Here is a 24,424-nt window from a genome sequence, read left to right as displayed (position 1 = left end):
CAAGACTTAACGCAAGTTAACGTTAATCGTTAATCCGTTAACATATGATAATAAAACGCAAAAAATAATTGTATCGCGCACGGAATTTATTCCTCTTTTATGTTTGCGCTACAAGCTTTCGAAATTATTTGAACCTTGCATACAATTATTTTTATCGTTTTAGTAACAACTGCATTTCAGAATAAAATCTTGTTTTTAAAAAAGTATTTTGATGTTATAATTTTATTTTACACTTTTTAGTAGTAGACTAAGAGCTAGTGAACGCCATACCTAGGCTACGTCATACCACAAAATCTGATTTTTATGTTTAATATTTGGGCAATGATTAGAACTTGTTTCGACATCAGCCAAACAGTTTTGACAGTTCCAACTCCTTGCCAGACAGTTTTTTTAGGATAGCTGCCAAAGCAACGATGACCCAAACTTTATAATCCACCAACATTCTAACCTCACCTTTTATAAAATGACGTAGGTCTGGCGTTCACCAGCTCTTAGTCTATAGTATCTCAATCTCAGAGCCTTGTTTCAATTACAATACAATTTAGCACCAAAATGCTCGAAAAGACAAATTCAACAAACTCAAACTCGAGAAGTTTCCACCGTTTCGTTTAAGAATTCCTATGGCCACCTCCTGACTCCATCATTAGGACCCTGGACATCATCTAGTACTAAAGTGCTCGAAAAGACAAATCCCACGAACCCAAATTCGATGCGATGCCGCCGTTTCATTTAGGAGTTCCTATGGCCACCTCCTGACTCCATCATCAGACCAGCTTAATGGCACCATAACATTGCATTTTCATCGTACTTACATAAGTATACCTAGCTCAATCGGTTGAGAACTGGTCTTATATTCAGTTGCAAGATTTGTCCCACACATACTAACAAGTGAAGTCAATATAAAGCTTGTAAATAAATAAAAAAATATCATTTTTTATATCGTTTCGTTCTGGTTACAAAAACTGTTGTTTTGGGTTCTGGAAGTTCTGGAAGCCCGAACGTACTTGTCAGAACGCGCGTTCTAGTGTTTTTCAGCGTGCCTGCTGTATCTTTTTGGTAAATAGTAGGTACTGGATTAACGATTAACGGACTTAAGATAATTTAACGGAAGTTAACGAGTCCGTTAACATTTTTTAAAGTTAACTTAAAAGTTAATCCGTTAATAGAAATGTTAACTTCGTTAATTAACGATTAACGGATTAACGAGTTAATGCCCAGCTATGCCTATAAGCTGGTACTTAACGTGCTCAATCCAAGCGGATAGCTAAATATACACTCGCGAGCAAAAGTATGGAATCACTTACATGAAGTTGTTTCCACGCGATCTTGTGTACTAACGAATTTGTTAGGAACAAAAAAAGTGGCACCATTTTAAAGATTAAACTTTTATCTTTAAATTGATACCAAATTCANGGTAAATAGGCCGCAACTCGCGACGTATCAAACAGTTCATACATGTCTTTTTCGTTACTTCTTTACATCAGCCGGGATATCTTTTTAAATACTGGTGTGATTTAAATGAATTTGGTATTAATTTAAAGATAAAAGTTTAATCTTTAAAATGGTGCCACTTTTTTTGTTACTAACAAATTCGTTAGTACACAAGTTCGCGTGGAAACAACTTCATGTAAGTGATTCCATAGTTTTGCTCGCGAGTGTAGTAATTAAAGTTAACATTAAAACTATTCAAATACAATGAGCATTACGTTATGACTTATGAGCATATCGATTACGCTAACATAAATGGAAGTCGCTCGAAACGTGTACAATTTAAGTAAGCACGTCTGTCTTGAAAGCTAGCGATTTCTTCACTTAATCGTATGGTTATGACCTGTAGAGGTAGGAATAGAGTGGGTAACTACCACTCGACGAGTCGCAATGACACCGGTGACTTGGGGGATAACAGAAAGTCAAACTGGACGTCCAAATCCCCGTCAAATTCCACTCTCCACCGCTGCATTATCTGTGGATAAAATAATAAAAAAAATTAGACCATAATGTGGTAAAAAAATTGCAACGAATCTTTTGAGAAAGAAGGACAATGCATTTTTAAAAAAACACAGACTAATTGAGAACCTCATTTGTTAGAGTCAGAGAAAATGCATAAAATAGTAAATTAATGAACCATAACTTGAACTCTAAATATTATATACCTTTGCGAGCAGTAAATGTAGCTCCAACTCGACAAATCGCTTGCCCGGGCACATCCGCCGCCCTCGTCCGAAGGGCGCGACCAGCGATGCCGCGTGGGGCTCCTTGCCAACCAGCCATCTCTCTGGAATGTACTCCTGCGCACGCCAAAAGTTCTCTTCACGACGGCAAGCGGCACCAGTGTGAGCCAGCACAAACGTCTGTAACCAAATAAAAAATATTTTATATCTATAAAAGAAGCTCTTGTCCTGCATCTCACTTGATGGAAACTGATAATTAGGCTGAAGGTGGAAGCGAGCTTCACGCGGAATCCTCAACCACAGAGGAACTGGCTATACCTCTAACTGCCGAAACACAACAATGTTGTTAGGAAGACAGACTTAGGAAGATGGTGGTAGCTTGCCAGCCAGACTTACAATAAGCCCTACCACCACAAAATTCTGTCCCCACTGGGAATCGAATCCGGGACCTCTACATCTGAATCAGTTGGTCTTACCACTAGACCAAGAAGCGGTTAAAATGCCATAAATCAATTTGAAAAGCCAACTAATAAATCACTAACGATTCTACCGAGTGCCTAACGAACGTGCAATGCACTTTCATTAGCTTGCGTCAGTGCAATGACTTTTCCAACATCACTATCATGAACGAACCATCCAGCAGAAATCAGAGCAAAGAAATGCGAGAGTGTATTGCATCGTTATAAAAACTGCAATACGATCATTATTATTTTCACTTCCTCCATTTGCCTTCGGTAAATTAGAAGACGGCCGTACTCCTACAGTGGAGACTAAATAATTGACCTGATATTAAAGGAATTGAACAAGGTAAAAATATAACAAGGTTAAATAAAACCTTTGACGCCAGGGGCCTGATGGGTCATGTGCCACTCTGGGGTAAATGGGGTCACAGTGAAAAAGATCACCTGAATTGAAGACACCTACCCCAGCAGGTAGCTTATGTCCAGCCACAGTCATGGGTGCTTCCAGAAGTCTAGCCAAGAAGGGCGCGGTGGGTAGCAGCCTGAAGGCTTCGTTGATGGCCGCCCTTATGGATGGTGCTGCAGCCATCTCCTCAGCCCTGAGCTCGCCGCTGCAAGGCACTTCTGAACGTATCGTCTCTTGCCAGTCAGGTCGGCCGCTTAGCAGGTATAACAGGAACACTAGGCTGTTTGCTAACTGCAACAGAACAGATCTTTTATAAATAAACCAACAATTATATTGATTGATTTGAGTTTTTAAATACGACCGATGATTAATACGATTCAAGGCTTTCCTCCGATTCCAACGGCAATCAGTTATCAAATAGTTCACTTGTTTTACTGCTTTAGCTCGCAACATAAAGTAAACAACAGTATTTATAACTGTAAATAACGACTAACATACGTACTTACCGTCTCAATGCCGGCTGTGATGAAGTCGATGACGGCCGCTTTCTTGTCCCGCATGTCCAGAGCAGGGTTCTCCAGGATCTTCAGGAAGATCTCTTGCATGCCGTCATCCTGCGCGGCGCCCTTGCACCGCGACTTGGCCTCCTCCATTAGATCCGATACTATCCTGCCGAGATTTCATATTTTGGTGAAGTGGAACTTGCCTTATTAACTTGCTGTCATCCTGTTTACCATAACGTCATCATCATTCATCAACCTCGGGTTCTTTAGTCTCAATTGCAGGAGGACCTTGTCTAACAAAGTAAGAAGAAGAATTTGGCCTACACTACACACGCTGGCCAGACAAGTTGGGGAGGCCCGATGTTCGCATGTTTCTCCCTTAGTCGCTTCTTATGCGATCCATGGGGATGGTCCTATTCTACTCTGCTAGAACCACACGGCTAAACAATATTTATAGCATCACGAAATATAAGCTTTTTTAAATTCCCCAATGATAAGTCCAATGACTCACGTATGGATGGTCTCCTCGCTCCTCGCAAAGGTTCTGTACAAGGTCGTGGGGGCAAACTTCCAGAGTGGCGCGCCGTAATACGAGTCCCTCTGGGCTCGGAAGTGCGCCTTGACCGCCGCAGCCAGAGTCGCGGCGCGCCCCGACATGCAACGCTCGAGAAACCCGAGACGGGCTCCCAGCATCAGACCACACACGGCTGGAGACAAAAAACAACAATGGGTAGTGGACGCCGATATCCAAAATTCCAAGAGAACTTCTTAAACACTGCATTCTAGCCCAGAAAGCTCTAATAGTGATTAAGTTCGAAAACTGGTGATGTCATTATCCTCTTCGTCATGATACAAACTCTATATAGGCTCTCCATATTATTTTATCGTAGAATTTATGTTCAATGAGGAAAACTGTTTTAATCTATTATGTAACGATCACTGTATGCTATACTATATTTACCTACTCGTACCTTCCACCAATTCCATTTATGTAAAGGATGTCAAACAACCTTCAGTTCAGCCTACACTAAAATCTTGATAATTATGATTAGATTTGATCAGCTACCTTATCGAGATGTTAATGTAGGCTGCCAGGCCCGCATTTCAATTAGGCTAAAGTAAAACCTAGTCTACCTAGTTTTATAAATAAGCGCCTATCTAATCTGACGCAATATTTCGAAACGCTGGAATTTTGAAATGTCAAAGAAAAATATTGCCTATCACTATACCTGTTCGCCGGCCTCATAAAAATGCCTATCATTAAAAAACTGGTTCTAATTCCCGACTAATGCACCGGCTCGTAAACACATTCCCAGTCGATGTACAAATATTAGTTAATCTTTAATATTATGTCCACGCCTAAAAGCTCACGTTTCTCTCCGAAACCTAATTACAAAACATCCGCTTGCACTGATAAGTTGTCCGAGTCCCAGCGACTTCGTAGTAATGCAATACATTTCTAATGATGCACTGTTTGCAGTACGATGGCCGCCAGAGCTATTTCTAAGATATCTGACCCACATTCCCCTTATCTCTAGACGTCATTTTCTCGTCATGATGGTCCATCACACACATAGCATCACTTGTTTACGCCCTTCCATATTATCGTAGTGAAACTTCATATCGCAAACAAAGAGTGAATCATCTAACCCAGACTGTATCCAGGCAAGTAAATAACTTAAACGCTTCCTGTAAAATAAATTTAGCGGTGAAGATTACAAAATATTGAATCGTAATAAAAAATAATGTCTAATGTCCGTGTTGCACCCACTCCTCTGAAGGTTGGAGACTCTACACTCGAAGTTCTTGACAATTATGTATACCTGGGACAAACAGTCCAGTTAGGTAGGTCCAACTTCGAGAAAGAGGTCAATCGTCGAATCCAACTCGGATGGGCAGCGTTCGGGAAGCTTCGCCATATACTCATGTCCGAAATACCGCAGTGTCTCAAGACAAAAGTATTCGAGCAGTGTGTGTTGCCAGTGTTGATATATGGATCCGAAACGTGGTCGCTTACTATGGGCCTCATAAGAAGGCTCAAGGTCACCCAAAGGGCGATGGAGCGGGCTATGCTCGGAGTTTCCCTGCGTGATCGAATCAGAAATGAGGAGATCCGTAGGAGAACCAAAGTAACCGACATAGCTCGCAGAATTGCTAAAATCAAGTGGCAGTGGGCGGGGCACATAGCTCGTAGAGACGATGGCCGTTGGGGCAGGAAAGTTCTCGAGTGGCGACCACGGGCTGGAAGACGTAGCGTGGGCAGGCCTCCTACTAGGTGGACCGACGATCTGGTAAAGGTCGCGGGAAGAGCCTGGATGCGGGCAGCGCAGGACCGTTCATTGTGGAAAACCTTGGGGGAGGCCTTTGTCCAGCAGTGGACGTCATTTGGCTGAAACAACAATAAAAAATAACATTGAATAACACTACGCAATACCTATTATCTTCTGATACTCCAAATAATTGCTGCGCCTCATTGAACCGATTTTATAAATATAAAAAGTTGTTATTGTAACAAATGAACTCGTTAATCTTTAATAACGCAGTAATAAATTAAATAAGTAACTGCTTTGAGATATTCTCAGAGGATGATGTATTTTCTGAGAAGCATTGAGTAAAGTAGGAAGCTTTGTCTAGCCGATATGAATAATCATCATTATAATTCAGAAGTTACCTTATCTTTATGCCACAAGAGTTATTGAAAATCTGTTATCGGTACCGCAATAAAAAACGATTTATAAAGGATAATAATGCAGACAGTCTGTAGACAGACAACTGATATTTTGTTCTTGGCTTTATCTGTTTGAAATAACTAATTGCTTACGAGAAGAACGCAGCTTAACAGATAAACGGATACTGTATAACGGTTAATTAAACATTTAACGGTCTTCACCTTCTTAAGTAATTAAATTGATAAGTTATTATTGGTGATACTAAAACTTTATTATATTGGTAGGAAAGTCCATTCTACAGTCATTATTATAATTATGGTCTAAAGATATCACGCCAATAAAAATAAAAGACGAGCTTATGAACATGCGCGGAACAGTTAGAATTTGCAATGTTTATGAAAAGCTAGTTAGAAGAACATGACTTACATTCCAACCCCATCCTATTGGTGAGCTGATCGAAGCCGAAGACTGTACCATCTCCAGCTCGGCAGGAGTGCAACAGATCAAGGAAGTCATCACAGATGCTGTTCAGCTCTGGCAAAAAGTTCTGCATGGTGTGGGGACTGGTCAACTCCGCTGTTAGATGCCTACGGAGGTGGTACCATTTCTCGCCCTGCCTGGAAAAAGTGAAAACTAAATAAATGAATAAAATAACACTCATTAGATACACATTTTACTATTAGATTCGTTCGTTCGTTTCAGCCAAATCACGACCACTGCTGGACAAAGGCCTCCCCCAAGGTTTTCCACAATGAACGTCCTACTGGGTGAACCGATGATCTGGTAAAGGTCGCGGGAAGAGCCTGGATGCGGGCAGCGCATGACCGTTCATTGTGGAAAACTTATTACTTACATTATTATGAGTTAATAAATAGACTTTGGGCTCGTTATAAGCAAAAAAAAATCCTACATTACCTAGCGTAAACATTTTCGCGCAAGAATGCTTTAGAATTTTCCGAAGGAAGGGACATATAAAATTATTTAAAAGCTAAACTAAAGTTACATGGTTAGATGGTACTACCTAGATAGAGGCTTTAATATTTCATAAAAAATGTCTATATCTATTAATAAAGACGTTGGTATAGTCATACAGGAAAAGAACTTTGCATAGATATAAAAACTTGACCAATGCTGCGCAGTTGTCTAGCCTACGTGACTGGCACCTAAATCCTTGCTAAAATACAAGTAGGTATGTATCATAACATTGCCTATAGTAAGGAACCATTTCTCTTTACAAAATAAGGATTATTCTTGACTTAACACCACCATTATTTTCATAGAAGAAGAAAGATTATTCGCTATTTGCACTCGTCTTATTAGATCGTTTGAAATGTGGATTTTAATATCCTTGGGTATCAGACTCATTAGCTTCCCTCAAAGCAATATTCTAACTATTGCCTATTGTAGGTATATCACCATTTATGTACTTACGTTCGAACTCAAAATCTCTGGTTCGAAGGAGAGAATTTATCTAACCAATTAACAAATGAACTAAATGGGCGTAACTTTACTTTCAAAATGTATCCGTTTTCCTCATTTCACTGCCTATTCTTCACATATTTTGCGTCGTAACTATAATGTAGGTACTCGTATATTATTTTATTCTTAATCTAAATATAGGTTTGTTTTTTATGCTTTCTCGTGACCGAGGTTAAAGCACCCACTGCGAATGAATAGGCGTCTAAGTAAGAAACAACTAACAATAAAACTGACTTATCGAAATCACGCTCAACTACCATGCTAAAATAAGCATCTATTTTATTTGCCGAATAAATTGTATCTGCTTAATAATCTATTATGTTTTTTTGCATGCGCAGTCTCTCAACCTGTCTGTCTATGCCATGTCAACAAAATAAATACTTTTTTTGCGGTTGCTTGCTGGACGTTATCGGAAATCAATAAATAACTTATAGTCTTTTTCACCTAAGATGATCCGTATGACGTTTCGAGTTTGAAAGATTTAGAGATGTCACATAACTAAACCATAGCGATTTATCTATCGATTTTTTTCGAAGAGTTAGTAAAACCTACTTTTAGAGAAATATTTTGTATAGGTTTTATTTAACAAAAAAAACATGTTTATTTTTTAATTACAAATATTATTGTAACAATTTTTTATTGATAATATTCAAATTTCATGGTTCGTGTTAAAAAAAATGATTCCTAAAAAGTACTGGTTCTGTTTCTTTAAATTAAAATCTATTAATTTATTTTCAATGCGTTTATTAAAGTCAATAAACGAAAAATATAGTTGATTTTTGTGATGTTTTTAATAACTAAGTATTCACTGCAATCGATTAATGAACCGCGGAAATAATCGATTTTATTATTCAAGAAATACCCCAGCACTAAATCTATTCCGTTTCACACATTGCGTACATTAAATAAAAATTATTTTTACATAGTATTTAATTAAAATATAATCAATAGACTCAGATTTTACTATATATTTCAAGACAAGTAGTTATTTTTTTTTTTATTATATTGCTAATAAAATACAAATATTTTTTCAAAAATATTCTGCATATGTAGTATGCGTAATATGGATAACCTTGAAGTGTCATACGGATCATCTTACGTGAAAAAGACTATAGATGCTAAGCGGTTTTTTAAGACTTTAAAAGATTTGTTAGTTTTTGATGTGAAGTGGATTCTCCTTGATTGTCCATCTTCTTGCGACCCAAAACCAGATTGTCTTCTTTAAATCGGTAACTAAGAAAGTGTATGCTGCCTAAGCGTTTTTATCTTATACCTAGAAAAACGCACATAGAGCTTCCTTGTTTATTATTACGGCCTTTAATTTCATGTAAGATTCCCCGCAGACGCTACAGGTGATAGTTTGGTCAGCTTCTAATTGGTATGAGGAACCCCAAATCGGTGTGAGTATTTATAGCAGCCCTATTTTTTATGCAAAACAAGGCAGTTATTTGACCACAATCGCACCTGATGTTAAGTATTTATCGGCCGACAAAAAGTCTGATAGAACGGAGACTGACAGAACAGTTTTCTGATAAATTCCTGGTCACAAGAGGTACTTACCTATCTACGAAGGCTGTAAACATTGCAGTATCTGCATTTACCCCAGATTAATAAGCACTAAAATCCTCAGGTTATCGTGAGTGCAAATAGCATGTCCGGAACGAAAATAACACTATCATTAATAGCACGAAGACAAAACAAACATTTTAATATCAATTAGGTATCATAAATTACCTGTGCAAATCGAATGTCTCTACTCAATTAAATAATGCCAATGCCAAACTGTCAGAGATCGCGGGTTCGATCCCCAGACAACACTATCCTTACCTTAAAGGCCGGCAACGCACCTGTAACAATCCTATCTAAAACATTTTCATGTAAAACGTTGCCAAGACCAGACCATAATGGCTCGCATTGTAACTTTTATCAGATCTCATGTAGAGCTAAAAGCTTCTTACTCTACTCGCCCTAGCTAAACAAACTCTATATTTTAGTTAGAATATGTGCCGCGGACGTTTTCACCGCCCATAGTTTGATATTGCTTACTCTATCCGTTTTTGTAACGTACACATAAGCTTAGTTCGGGGCTAGATGACACTGTGTAAGTAGCCCACTTACTAATACCCTACCTTATTTATTATGGAGAGGTTTACCATGGGGATTCTACATAAGATCAGCATAGGTAGATACTCACTCGTTAACAAGCCCAGTGGAAGCATATCTATCAGGCCGGCTCCTCCGGTACACTTGCACAATCTCCGTGGGGGGCCGATAGGGCCTCTGGGCCGGGGTCCAGGTCCTGGGCCGCCCGTTCCGCTATGGACACCACCATGGCGCCCCCCAGAGATTTGAAATATTTTACCTGTATTCATTGACTGGTGCCCATGTGCTTACTTCGGGGCTAGATGACGCTGCATGACCAAGGATATTTATTTACTAAATTTCTGCCTAAAATACCACCATGATAAGGATAGGTTTATCAGAGGAATACAACATAATTAATATCTACTTACTCGTTAACAAGCCCAGTGGACGCGTATCTATCAGGCCGGCTCCTCCGGTACACCTGCACGATCTCCGTGGGGGGTCGATAGGGCCTCTTGGCCGGGGTCCGTAGCACCGCGTCCAGGGCCGCGCGCTCCGCTATGGACACCACCATGTCGCCCCCCAGAGATTTGAAATATGTTACCTGTATTCATTGTCTGGTACCCATATGCTTACTTCGGGGCTAGATGGCGCTGCATGACCAAGGATATTTATTTACTAAATGCCTGCCTAAGATACCGTGAATACCATGATAAGGACAGATTTACCAGAGAAATACTACATTATAAATATCTACTTACTCGTTAACAAGCCCAGTGGACGCGTATCTATCAGGCCGGCTCCTCCGGTACACCTGGACGATCTCTGTGGGGGGTCGATAGGGCCTCTTGGCCGGGGTCCGCAGCACCGCGTCCAGGGCCGCGCGCTCCGCTATGGACACCACCATGGCGCCCCCTGGCGTCGTCTCCGCGAACACCGGCCCGTAACGCCTGAACATGTCTGCGTGCAAATCTCTCATTGTGACAGCGGGTGCAATCGTACAATTCGCTTCAGCAGCATTATCAATACCGAAATAAAAATAATAATTTTCTATTAGCTTTGCCCGCGGATTCGCCCGCGTTTTCGGCCGGAAAGACTTTTAACCCTTCAATTCCCCGCGAATCGAGACACAAAAGAAATTAAATTGTTACGCGGTCTTATGCGACCCCTTGGGGTTTGATGGGAACGCGAGTGTCCTCCTTTCAAATAAAACTGGGATAAAAACTATCCTGTTACTCCCTGTGTTTGATATGTCCATATTAAATAGTACAAACGGTAACATATTGACCGACAGACTGAATTACTTTCGCATTCATAACATTGGTATAGAAACCACTAACTGCAATGTCAAGGGCAGGATTGGCCTTGTTAGATGAACGTGCTTACTTTATGCATTTAAGAAAAAATATTTTAAGCAGAAATAGTTGGAAAAGCGAGAAAAATGCTGCAGAAGTGAAGGAAGGTAAACATAAAAATAATAGCAGTGGTACAGTACCGATTCGTTGTATAATAATGCTATAAATATAAAAATCTCGTAATAACAACTAAAAAAACGTTAAACAAAAACAGCAGCTGATTGAATTAAATCCATAACTGGTTCCGCTAATGGGATACATTTGTAAATCATTTTATATTAATTAAACTAACAGGTGGTAATACGGAAAAGCTGTCAAACACTTTAAATATAGCAGGGTTACAAAGGCTTATGTTGTACCGTAAAGTAGTAAGAAGGTACTAAATTAGAAAACTATAATTAAGTAGGGGTTTTCCATTATCTACGAGTATAAATAACATCTCAACTTCTTTTCTTTTATTTTATAAAAACAACGAATTGGGAGAAGGACGACGAAAAAAACAAACATAGTTGCCCTTGCATGGTTACATAATATGATAGTACCTATGGATCTCCTTCTCAAGGTGCCTTTCCCCATTTTATTAGGGGTCGCCCTCCTTGTTCTAAGGCACCACAGATATGTTATATGAGCATGCACCAAAATGTTTAGATTAAGTAAAAAATTTTTCAGGATCTGATATCTCTATTGGAGCAAGTAGAACCAGATTTACCGCAAGCCTGTCAAAGTCTTCAAATGTAACGTATGCCTTGGAATATCAATTTAGCTCCACACAACCACCACTCAAACCGGTATAATCAAGATATCATGGAGTCTATTACATATCCTTAGCCGGCCACACTGTTTTACTAATGAGCTGTCATAAAAATTATGTAAGTGTTCCATCAAATGTGCTAATTATGTTACATTTTAATAATATTTCCGTTATTTTCCATGCCAATCGTAAAGCATTTAATAATGAAAATCCTTTGTAGTAGATTAGACGAGTATTTAAATTCTATTCGTAAGCCCATGATGAGTCTAACGTCCAAAGTTTATTAAACATTTAGGTATGTAAATTAACACATACCTATTATCATTTTATGTGACCGTTATTACAATTTACGAAGTAGAAAAAATCACCTTGTCACTATTTACATTTTAGCATAGCAAATAATCGTATACCACGGTGATAACAGTACCTCTAGTAGGAAAAACTTTCGAGTTCGTTTCGTTGCGTATTCAAAGTGTCATCGAAAAATTTTGTATGAAAAATTAAACAGCGCCCCCTATATTATAGTCGCCCTAGGGGGCGCTGTTTAATTTTTCATACAAAATTTTTCGATGACACTTTGAATACGCAACGAAACGAACTCGAAAGTTTTTCCTACTAGAGGTACAGAGCGTTAACTTCACGCATCTTTCAGCATTCGGGCATTAATCTCTTAATTCAATTCATTCATGTAAATCAATTTGAATATCTCACCTTCATAAGCTTCGTGGAGTTTATTCATCTTGTAACGGCTCCAGAACAGCCAACGCGTTCCAAGGAACGGTAGAGCTGGTGGACCAGGGAGCCTGGCGGCGTGCTTGGCGTCTGCTGCGCGAGCCACCAAGGCGGTGACAGCCACCAGAACAGCAGCCACTAGCAGCACCAGGGTAGGGACTCCCGACCAGTCGACCAGAGGAGGCGAAGACGAAGCGTGCATCTGTGGGCAAAATGAAAGCTGCTGTAGTCCTGTTGGAAGAAGAAAATTGTATGTAGCTAAAGCTGGAAACAAGCTGAGAAATGTTTTTCAATTCAAGAATATCATATAAATGGACCTATTCTCATAAAAGCTTCCGCTTGACGATGATTGATAACGACGACGATTGATATATCCTATCAGTTAACATGGTAAGTACCTAATTAGCAATCCGTTTTTCAACTTCCTGTTATGAAACTTGACCGAAATTGTAATTATTTATGGACTCATAGCATCCCGCTTTTTACTTACCAGTAGATACTAGTAGGTATCAAATAATAATAGTACCTACCTACCTACCGCATGCCTTATCAGTGTCTTACGAAATTTCATGTTCAAGAGCGTATGCCAGGTTCAGTGGACTTTCGCGTCTTATTTTTATTAGTCATCGATATCGAACGGCTAAATCTACATGTTCAGATTGTTCAGGTTTCGGATGAATTTGTTTGCTATCACGGTCGTTGACCCCGGCGGCGCCAGAGGCGGCGCGGGAGTTGATGATGTCGACGCAGCGCTCTTGACATTGGCTTTGCGTAACTGTCGCTTACGTAACCAACGTTACGACCACCACGCACGCGACGTAAACGAACGAAGACCGCATGCAACAGCTCTCCGCATACCTATCGACACTGATGCACATACCATCACTTTTTTTATTTCAACGGACCTGTCCCGAAATGGTAGTTAACGGGAATTCCAGTTTGCCGAACCCACTGCGAATACTTAACGAGTTCCTTGAAATGCGGACCCTAGTTTGCACAGTAACCGACCCCGGTTTAAAGTAACGGGCAGATATCAGATGGGAGATAAGTACACATCACCCTTTGAGTACCAGTTTGCACTTAGCGACAGCAAACAGGATTTGTATAACAGCAATTTATACCAGTTGATATCCCTTTTAATCTGAGGGCTCGTCTACTAACCTACTCTACTAGATAGCTACTTAGTAGAGTCAGATTTCATGGGTGTCATTGCTACGGTTACATGGTTCAGTGAACTTCAGAGCCGTCTAGTCAAATGGTTAGTTTGAAAGCTTACACATATTTACCATAAGAGCCAGTATTTGGCTATGTTGTGTATAATTCCAGTCAAAGCTTTGTTGTATTCATTTTCATCAAGAAGCACATCAAAGTTTGTAATAGAAGTTACTACTTCTAATTAATACATATTATTAATTTTCCAAACTTTATACAAATTAGAATTAGCAAATATTGTGGAACCAGCATATTAGTAATTCTTAGTATATCAATCAAAGTGTCATCGCAGCGGCCAACAAAGTGAACATGACCGAGTTAGGCTCGTCATTCATAAATCAAGCTAGACTACAACTAGGCTAGACCCAGTGCACTTCAGATAACCAGTTGTTGTTAAAACTGACCCAAATTATTGTGCTATCAGAACACGAAACAATAAATCAATAAGACTAACGCCCGTATTCACACGATGCTTCGAACGCACAGCATTGAATAGAGCTCTGTGGTTGGTTCGTGTGTGACCCTGTGCGTCCTGTGAGACCTCATAGTAATGGTTGTGAATACGGGCACAATACGGGCGTAGGTACTAGTGTTGTTTGTAACGTGAGCTTTTGTTGTGCTTTTAAGTTTAGTGAGGAGTAATGTGTTTAGTGGATTCTTTTACTGTAACTTTGAGCAGCTTTTCTTATCGTAAAAAGAAATAACTTCTGTAACTGGTTCCAGTTTCATTTTTACACGTTATTTACCTTAGAAGGAAGGGATAAGATTTTAGTTTTTTTTTATGTTAGCCTCTTTTAGACACCGTTTTCAGTAGATCATCGGACGATAGTTCCTTAGACTTATTGATTTAAAACAAAGCACTGCGGATATTAATGTTTACTATAGTAATATTTTGTATAGGGAATAATTAGATTCAGTTACAAAGAACTCTACATAGTTTAAAATAAAGTTATAATTTATTGTAAGTTGATGTAATCATTCGAGTAGGTATCTGACCGGAGATGGCGACAAATTGCCGATGTTTATACTTAAATGTATTGTTTTTTCACTTTATCGGCAATCAATTAGCAAGGAAAGTGAACACGTTTAACCCTGAGATAAAAGTATTGAAAGAAAAACACACTTTATCTTTCGACACTTATTATTCATAAGTACCTAACTTACGCAAATTATGGTACTTACATTATGATAAATCTATAAGTTGGTTTTTACAGTCCAATCCATACTTATATGCACTTGCGAGAAAAATATGGCAATTTACACGTTAAAGTTTCCTCGTAGTGCATGTAAGCGATTTGTTTTCTTTTTTGGTTCATTGCGCATTCTAGGCCAGTAGAATTAAACACAAAAATTGATTAAATCGGAAATAATTCCTACTAAAGATTTTTTTGCTTTAATGGCTTCATTGGTTGCCCATTAATTAAGACTCTTCTAAGTTTTCGACTTCGACGGAGTTGTGCTTAAGTGGTGGGGGCCCCCGAAAGGGGCGTTTTTTCGGTTTTCCGGTTATACCGCGTAAAGGACTTACCCTATCGAAAAGTGGTCTTCATGACGGTTAAAGGGCACTTAATCCTGCATTGTATAAGACCAAATTCATATGTTTTGGACAAACCGTTCTCGCGCTAAAGTTCGGCAAAGTAGAAAATATACGTATAATTAATGACCCTCTCCACGTCCAATGGCTTGTTACCCACATGCTTCCAAGCCTTGTAAAGGGTCGCCTTAACCAGTGTAACCCTATCAAAGCTTACGAGCTTGATTCGCTTATCCTTGTTCGTCCCAGCCGTTCCTTAACTGCGGTTGCTGCACCTCTTCCTGGCACTCTCCTGAACGACTCTGTGTTACCTAATGTGGCTGCCCCTCTTCCTTGTACCCTCCTGTACGATTTCATTGCTTAGCCATATGCCTGGTCCAAGGTTCGACGCCACAAAATCAACTTCGTACGAGTGAAAATAGTTTAAATACTATTTCCCGTGCTTGCAACATTTTTCTTTACTGCTTCGCCTCTATTAGTCGTAGAGTGATTGTATATATCCTATAGCCTTCCTCAATGTATGAGCTATTCAAAAATATTGTAGTCTTTGGCATAGACTACGATGGTAGTCATGGAGATAGGAGTTTGTTATCTCGTGTCAGATGTAAATGGTGAAAAGAAAACTCATGATTCGTGGTATTTTTATGTAATATGTAGGTATTTTATAAAAGTGGAACCCCGAGTGATCTCCAAAACCCATTCTATTATTATATACGATTCGGCTTCGATATCTATAATACAATAGGAGTTTATTTCATGTGTCAGATGACAAGGGTGGAAACAACCTACGATTCATGTTGTTTATTTACGTGCAATATGTGGGCATATTGTAAAAGTGGAATGCCGAGTTGTATTTCTAAAACTTGTTCTATTATTTTATACTATTTGGCTGCGACTCGGCGTGACGACAATACAAAACATTTTTCGCGAATCGGTGTTCATACATTCACACAATACATTAGACGCCATGTTGTCATAAACGACATATTATAAAATCGCTGTGATTTAATATTCTTAATCATTAATTTTATGGCAAGTGTCCATCAGGAATCATTGTTCTTACACACAGAATCGTATTATTTCGCTTTCGGGTAGTAATATGTCAAAATTGTTGGTTCTTTAGGCGAACAATGTATGGAGAACGAACATTGTCCTTTATCAAAACCAGATTCATCCCTTAACTTTGCCCATATGAATTTCAGTCTTTTACAGAAATATTTTTTTAATACCAAATCATCAGACATCGTCTGTGAAAGCAGCCATTGATTCGTTAAATTGCACAATAATTTTGTCATAAAATTTTGGAAACATCCTATTTTTTTGCCTATTTACTTTGAAAGCGAGTTCACCTAGAGTCAATTGCACAATGACGCAAATGTCAAAAGCTAACGTAAAGTGTAAACCTCAATAAAAATTCTAAATTGTCCTTTATTCAGGACATCCCGCGTTTTGTCATCTCCCTGGCCGCGTTCTGATATCGTGTAAGCATCAATCATCAGCCTACACCCGATCAATTGCGGCGCGTGAGGTAGGGATGGCGACTTAACAATATCGTAAAGTTGCTTAAATCGAATGAAAAAAAAAGAAAATAAAGGAAGGTAGTTTTATTAGACATACAAAAAGTAATTAAACTTTGTTTCAATCTACACTCAAATATATGGTGCCACTTAGGTGACAGTACCTTACTTTACAGTGCAGTGGCGCTACTCTAGTGTTTGCAAATGTGATAGTCCTCCTACCGCTTTAGCTCTTGCCAGTTGTTGCCACTATGGATGGTGTAAGAATAACAGGATTTTACTCTACGGTACGCTATCTGTAAAAGACTAAAGAGGCTGACAAAGGTGACTGAGTTTCTTCCGCCACTTCTTCTCAGCACCAGCCTATATGTTGTCCCGAAGTGGTGGTAGGGCAAGCTGTATTTGGGACTGGAATGGCCTATGTACTGAACAAACTGTTTGATTTGATTTGATTTAGCCCAAATACGATAGACCTCATTGAGTTTAAATTAAGTTTTGGAAGTCTTTTTAGAATGAGCCTGAGATCTATTCACAGGATCGATCCCTTGTAGTCGATTTAAATCAACGTCTCGATTGACAGCAACGATTCTTCGATAAATTGATCTCGGATCGCCATCCATAGCGTGAAGGTTGCGTTAATTAAAACCCAGATAACCTTTGCCTTTGTTTTTTACCTCACTAGCGCCGGTGATTGATCGCCTGATTAATGGTCAAATGACAAGCCTTTTTGTTGGATTAGATGTGCCATCAATTTGGGCTTTGAACGGATGATTTTATTCCTGACGAACTTTTTACAATCACCGTTATAATGCCTACGTCATAACAAAGCTCAACAAAACGACAGTCGGTTTATAAAACTATAGTGTCAAATTCTAGAACCAAAAGAGACCAAAAATATAATAAAGTAATTTTTGGAATTGGATGGCTTACGAACGAAAACTCAAACATGTTCTTTAGTTTTGGTAATTATGTTGATTCTGAGATTTAGGTGGATTGAATTTTCATTTACCACGAAACCTTATACAAGTGAGAGGTGTTTGTTGACTAGAAGCCTAGATGAGGATTCGCACGCGTATTATGTTAAAAGCTAGTATTTCAATATACCTTACTTGGTATTCCATGTACGAGTATGTACGAGTGTTTACGACTAACGAGACATTAAGCACTCGGGCTCCTTATCTAGCTACTGTAGGAGCCATTTTGTACCAAAAGTATACACAATTGGAAATATTAGTTTACTTTTAAATATATTTCTTAAAAACTTATAAATTATTTGAAATATCAAACAAAATCTCCTCTTTTAAAACGCCCGACTGAAGACTGAACGCCACAAAAACTTAGGATCTTACCTCGATAGCAACCAAGCTCTTTAAAGTTTCAAGCACCTTTCCGATACTGTAATAGAGCGGGCTAATTCTCCATTCCTTTGGGGCATCGTAGACCACGGCCGGTGCTTGCTGTGTCTAGTTTGTTCACGAGACTAAATTAGAAGGCTTTGACCAATATTTGGCACATTTTTCAATACTTAGAATATTATTAAAAGAACATTTTTAAATGCCCCACTGAAGGCTAGTAAATTCCACCATTTTACCTCGATAGCAACCAAGCTCTTTAAAGTTTCAAGCACCTTTCCGATGTAGTACGTAATAGAGCGACTTATTCTCCATTCCCTGGGTATTCGAGTCATTGTAGACCACTGCCGGTGCTTGCCGTTGTCTTGTCTGTCCACGGGACGGAATTAAGAGGCCACACCGACAGGTGTGGTTTCTTATGTATTTTTTGTATATATCTTCAATCTCAATAATCAATAAGGAGATGAAATAATAATGGCATAAACAAGAGAGTGCAATATTGCATGATTTCCACTATTTTTGTAAATTACTCTTTACTTTACTTACCTACACGCCAGTTTCAAATAAATCTCGAAGATAATTGTGTTTACTATGAATGTTGAAAATTAACACTTGTGTAAGCATAAATACAACTATTTACGCCTGTAAATCCGAACTAATGAGCACGCCATTACAGCCCATGAAACGGCAATTCATTTATTGCTTCCTGCCCGTCGCACCGATTGCTTTAATGTTTCACATCAACTTATTATTTCCCGCGTAATGCATATACGTCAGCTATCGGCCACTAGGGGGCGACATAAACAATAAAATCAACTTAAATCGTCCATTTTGTGGAGCTGGTCCATTGCGGGGCCATATATTTCGATGGGGTTCGTAATGGGTGCCGATAAATAAAACATGGACGCTGGCACCCCATCGACAATGACAGATGGCTTCTATAACCTCAGCATGCTCGTTGAAACAAATACTTTCCGTTCATTTCGTCTTTTGGCGATTTCTTTGGTGTGAATTGGCGCCGGTATTTATTACTGTTCGGCAAAGTAACGAGGAGCACTTTGTAAGAGTTATTTTAATTTGCGCGATTTGTTTGGGGCTTGTGATTATGCGTAAAGTACGCTTTTGGCTTGATAAGCGGCTAATAGGGCTTAAACTTTTTACTTACTGAGCACTTCAAATGTGCCGTAATCTTCCCTTTAACTGAAGAGATAATGACTTATAATGTCTGTTCTTCTTTTTCATAGAAATCGTCTGAAATCGTCGAAATTATCTGATATGAATTCTCAGCACTCGTGGCTTAAGATCATAATAACATTTCATGGTTATTTTCCTGATAAAAGGACTACATATCCCAATGATTGATTGTTAGTACCTAGTAAAGTCTCAGATATTGCATTTGACCTACTGCACTGCGAGTGTGACACACCTGAAATATTGCTAAGTCTAACATGGTATGTTTTTATTGCAACATAAAGTTAGCTAATTGTGAAGTTAGAAGGTTTGACTTTACTGGCTTTTCTAAATCCCGGCCGACTTTCATAAATTTTGTCGTATGTCATAGATCAAGCATAATGATATCACCATTTTTCCGAGACCATCAACAATTTGGTGTTTTCGTTTCCCTCTATTCCCACTTGAAGTTTCCCAGAAATGCCTGCGGCTGGCGCGCGGTAATTCCCGCCGAGTTAATACGGCAAAGAGCACACGTCCAATCCACGCGGGAATCTGCACAAATCCAGGTAATGAAACTAATTGAAGTTAATTTAATAGCTATTCATGTTCCCGCGTTCTGTTAACGATAATTCCGCATTTGACGTGATTTCATGGTGCGTGGTAATAATGTTGTGAGTTTCATTAGGGTGAGTAACATGTTGTAAGTGTCATTTCCCACGGCAATCCAGTTTTGCAGGATCCAGTAATGCAGGATCCCGCAAAACTTGACTGTCGTGTGAACACACGTGAGATTCCAATTTCAAATTCGAATAGATCGGGTTTTTACGGGATACTGCAAACGGGATGTTCATGTGAATGTATCACGCTACGAAACATGATTCTTAAAAATAGAATGTCTCTGCGGGAAAGAGCCCTAAGCTCTGCTTGGTAGGTACATGTCAAAGGCATATAAAACTTGTATTTATAACATGTTATCTTACAAAGTCTGGACTTACCTTTACAATGATTGGCTCTATGACATTTCCAACACCTACATTTTCTTGGAACAACTTATCGAACTAAAATCTTGACTAACATTTATTTAGCTACTATTCGAATCAGATTCAAAGCGTAGGTCGTAGTTATAGTAATATTCTTTGAAGGACCTTTTTAGGCGTGAATGTCTTACTAAATAATTATTAGCTAAGTTGTCCTTTGACGTAGGCGTATAGGTCAGCCTTAATTATTACAGATAAAATGTCAATGTAAATATTATCTAAGGTGATTACTCTGAAAAACCACAAAATAAAATACATTTCATTATGATAAAGAACGCGTAGGTTGCCTGACCGAAACTCTTATCAAAGTCAAAGTCAAACTTTCTTTATTAAATGGAATAGACTAATAAATAGTACTTATAAATAAAATAAAATAAATCGTCAAATATTTTGTTCTTAAGGAGCCTCTACATGTCTCATAATCTTTTTACCCTACCAGCGCTTCGAGACCAACATTTGGCAAGTGCTGAGAAGAAGCGCCGCAACAAACCCAGTCATCACCGTCTGCCGGTTAATATAAATAAATAGAAATAGAAATAGCAGTAGCAGGTATGCACGTTATTGATTCAGGAGTAGTTCTCTGAATTTACCACGCATTCTTGTATGGTGTATGTTATAAGAATGGGTATACAAAATTGCGTGATAAATATTGTATAATAAGCAAGGTAGTGACGTGCTAATAGATTAAGATACTTAAATATTCACCAAAGAAAAAACAAAGCTTCCATAGTGCCTATTATTATTATTATGACTTGGAACATTAATGTTTAAACATTAAAATATTGTTTTATCCTACAATAGTTTAAATCCGATTCCCAATTTCAGTACAATCCAGCTGAAATTTTATTAATTTTTCATCTCTCAAGAGGTCATCAATAACAGAATCGTCCGATCATGTCGCGGGTGTAATTAAAAACGGAGATAAAAGGGATCAGCCTCACGTACGGACGGCACATCGACGTTGACACTGAGCACCTTATTTAGTTGTGGTAGAGGCTATTTTGCAACAGAAATGTATAGTCTGATGTGCTGTGGACTTTACATTCAGATCTCTGATCCTCCGACGTCCCACGTGACTCATCAACGCAAAAATACTTTTCAGTGGATTAAATTGATTAAAAAGCGATTCGCTCTGCGCGTTCCAGAATTCTGTTAGATGGCAGTTGTTAACAGCTGTGATAATGTCTGAAAACGTACTTATTTGTCTACTAACCCACTTTTATTTCATAAACTTTAATGAAGAACTCTATATTAGCTAATAAAGTATTATGGTATAAATTGTTGAGAAGAAGAGTTTTTTTTCAACAGAACTAGGAAGGTATTTTACTGTAATCGCACCTGATGTTCGTTCGTACGTACCTGCTGTGCCTATTCACTTTCGCCTTGAAAAGGCCTTGAACTATCTTAATAATAAAAATGTAAATGAAATGCTAAAGGATATTAAAATTTGTATGAATTAAATCAAGTTCCAGATTATACCTGGAATCCAAACACCATAATATCAGTTCCATTAGCAACACTGTCCGGAACGAGGCGGTTCCATCCAGTTTTCCCTCTTTTAATTAAAACGAGCCATTGAGGCCATCGTTTCCTAAATCGACTCTTTAAAACTTGTAATTTGAATTTTTTATCCGCTTGTAGAAAGTCAATTTCAACCTTAGTCTTAGTTTTAGATCCGGTTACTTTTGTGAGAACGGTTTGGGAGTTATGATTAGAAATCATTTGGGTTATGTAGTGTTGAAAGTTAGCAAAAATAGTCTTTGTAATCTTTTGAGAAATAAATATATTAAACTAAGATAAATCAGCACTTAAATATACTTAGAACTTAAATATACCTGTATGGTTTCGGTTACTCGGTAGAGTAGAAAGAAATGATGATGTTGATGTCGTACAAAGCGACTAAAGGACTAATATGCGGGCATCGGCCTCCTCTTCAACCTTCCACCGACTTTTAAATGGAATAGACTAATAAATAGTAGGTACTTATAAATAAAATAAAATGATGTTGATGTCGTACAAAGCGACTAAAGGACTAATATGCGGGCATCGGCCTCCTCTTCAACCTTCCACCGACTTCTGTCCCCGGTCCGGTAATAAGTACTTGCATCCAGCTTGTAGTCGGATGTCATCTGTCCATTTTTTAAGCGGATCCATTCCAAAGTCTTTCTGGCTTTTCTCTTTATAGTGGAGACGGAAGATCTTGATGATGATGATAAACTGCATCATTAGCATTTTAGAGACTAATAATATCAAAATAAACTTCTAATCTCTCTACAAATTCAAATACGTGACGCTAAACAAAGCCTGCCACTGCGTAATGCATGTAAATTCTATTCGGACGTTACTAAACATCCGACGCGATGTATTTATTTGCGGTCCTCATTAAATCAGCTAATTAATAAAACAAAATTTTGACAAACGGGATGATTTGCAAGCGCGGCGTGGGTAATGTATGCAATAGAATTATGCGAATGATGAAGGGTGTATTTCATTTGATGTTAACAAATTAAAATCTGATTAATTTGATTTTATATCTGTGTGACGTGCGACGACTAGGAATAAAATTGTGAAACCGCTTAACTTTTTTAAAAGGAATAGTGTTCATAATTCGGATTTTGTTGTTGGTCTTACAAAGCCTATGTTTTAGTTGAAAATTAGATAATTATCTTAAATACAAAAAGCAATATGTGTGAGTGTCTATTTGTGGTTAAACATTAGTAATTCTTTATATTCCATGTTTAGCTGTAACATTTTTTAAATTAATAACTCTTAAGTATCTTTACGCGCAATGTCATGTGTACGTCATAACAGCATGAACCTATAACGCTTTAACCTTTAGGTGCCCACAATCAAGTGCGGGCCGTCTTAGATTGAGTTGATTTAAGCAGTAATATCTCCCTTGGGCCTCTAACTAGTATTAAATAGGTCAATTATATGCAAAATTACCTACCGCAAGGGTTCTCTATCTGACCGTGAAACTAACCGTCGTTTAATACCAAAACCACGGGCACTGATTCATCGGTCGGTTCCGGGTGCTGTGAATTACTAAATTACAGTCGCAGTGGATGTGGATGTGGATGAACAATGGCACGTTAATTAGATGTTCGAAACATATAACTATTCGCAAATATTATGACGAGGGATTTGTGTTAACGAGCGCTTGTGAGAGCTGACCTGAAGTAGGATTTGACAGTCGAATCCGATGTGAGTAATGGGCGATCTCGTGATTTCTAATAGGCAATCGTGGATATTATGAATGTCAAGTTCATGTTTTTGTATTTGAGTTCAATATAAGTATGTTTTTTACGTACGCTGAAGTAATAGACTAAATGATTTGATTTGAATTTGACTTTAAGTAGGCATATTATTTGCTTGATAATGGTATTGGTATCTGAGACAGACAAGGGTTGATTACTATTTCGATGACGTGATTTTGCATATAAATAAATGTATTTAGAAAGAAAAGCTTAATTAAAGCAATTAAAGGTACCGAATTTTATTCAACTGACAGTGGTGACTGAGTTTGTTGCGGCGCTTCTTCTCAGCACTTGCCAAATGTTGGTCTCGAAGCGCTGGTAGGGTAAAAAGATTATGAGACATGTAGAGGCTCCTTAAGAGCAAAATGACGATTTGTAAGAACTATTTATTAGTCCAAACAAATAAAGAAATTTTGACTTTGACTTTGACTTTGACTCAACATGTCAACTTTGTCAAAGTCATTCAGAGATTCTCATTTCCTTTTTAAGCCACCAAAACCTAATTGGACGATCGTGTAAGTTAATATGAGCAACGATAATAGTAATTGCGCCGCGGCCGGATGTATTTTTGGAGGCACAAATGAACTGAGTTTCGCTACAACATTTTAACAAATTTAATGTTTAAATTTCTATATAGTTGGGCGTTACAATGACTAGAGAGATAGGGTTGCCAAGCGGCTCTTGCATTTGTGCTCTACAAATCTTCATCCTATTTAGTAGTACCGATGTT

General features: G+C 38.4%; 1 protein-coding gene across 1 annotated transcript in view; it reads right to left on the bottom strand.

The window, feature by feature from the left end:
• Positions 1-1,224: 1,224 nt before the first annotated feature.
• The window catches only part of shd (cytochrome P450 family 24 subfamily A member shade), a 43,158-nt gene continuing 19,958 nt past the window's right edge, over positions 1,225-24,424 (bottom strand). The window contains exons 2-11 of the mRNA XM_028320845.1: positions 12,592-12,814; positions 10,682-10,734; positions 10,203-10,348; positions 6,637-6,827; positions 4,053-4,248; positions 3,545-3,707; positions 3,096-3,329; positions 2,154-2,351; positions 1,659-1,963; positions 1,225-1,271 (exon numbers count right to left, since the gene is read on the bottom strand). Of these exons, the coding sequence (XP_028176646.1) occupies positions 1,859-1,963; positions 2,154-2,351; positions 3,096-3,329; positions 3,545-3,707; positions 4,053-4,248; positions 6,637-6,827; positions 10,203-10,348; positions 10,682-10,734; positions 12,592-12,814 (1,509 nt within the window). The 3' untranslated portion in view covers positions 1,225-1,271; positions 1,659-1,858. The remainder of the gene's footprint in view (positions 1,272-1,658; positions 1,964-2,153; positions 2,352-3,095; positions 3,330-3,544; positions 3,708-4,052; positions 4,249-6,636; positions 6,828-10,202; positions 10,349-10,681; positions 10,735-12,591; positions 12,815-24,424) is intronic.

This window comes from Ostrinia furnacalis, unplaced genomic scaffold, assembly GCF_004193835.3.
Source record: "Ostrinia furnacalis isolate ACB-3 unplaced genomic scaffold, ASM419383v2 OfSCF7454, whole genome shotgun sequence".
Lineage (NCBI taxonomy): Eukaryota > Metazoa > Arthropoda > Insecta > Lepidoptera > Crambidae > Ostrinia > Ostrinia furnacalis.
The sequence above is the reverse complement of the archived record's forward strand: the minus strand, read 5'-3'. Positions and strand labels throughout refer to the sequence as shown.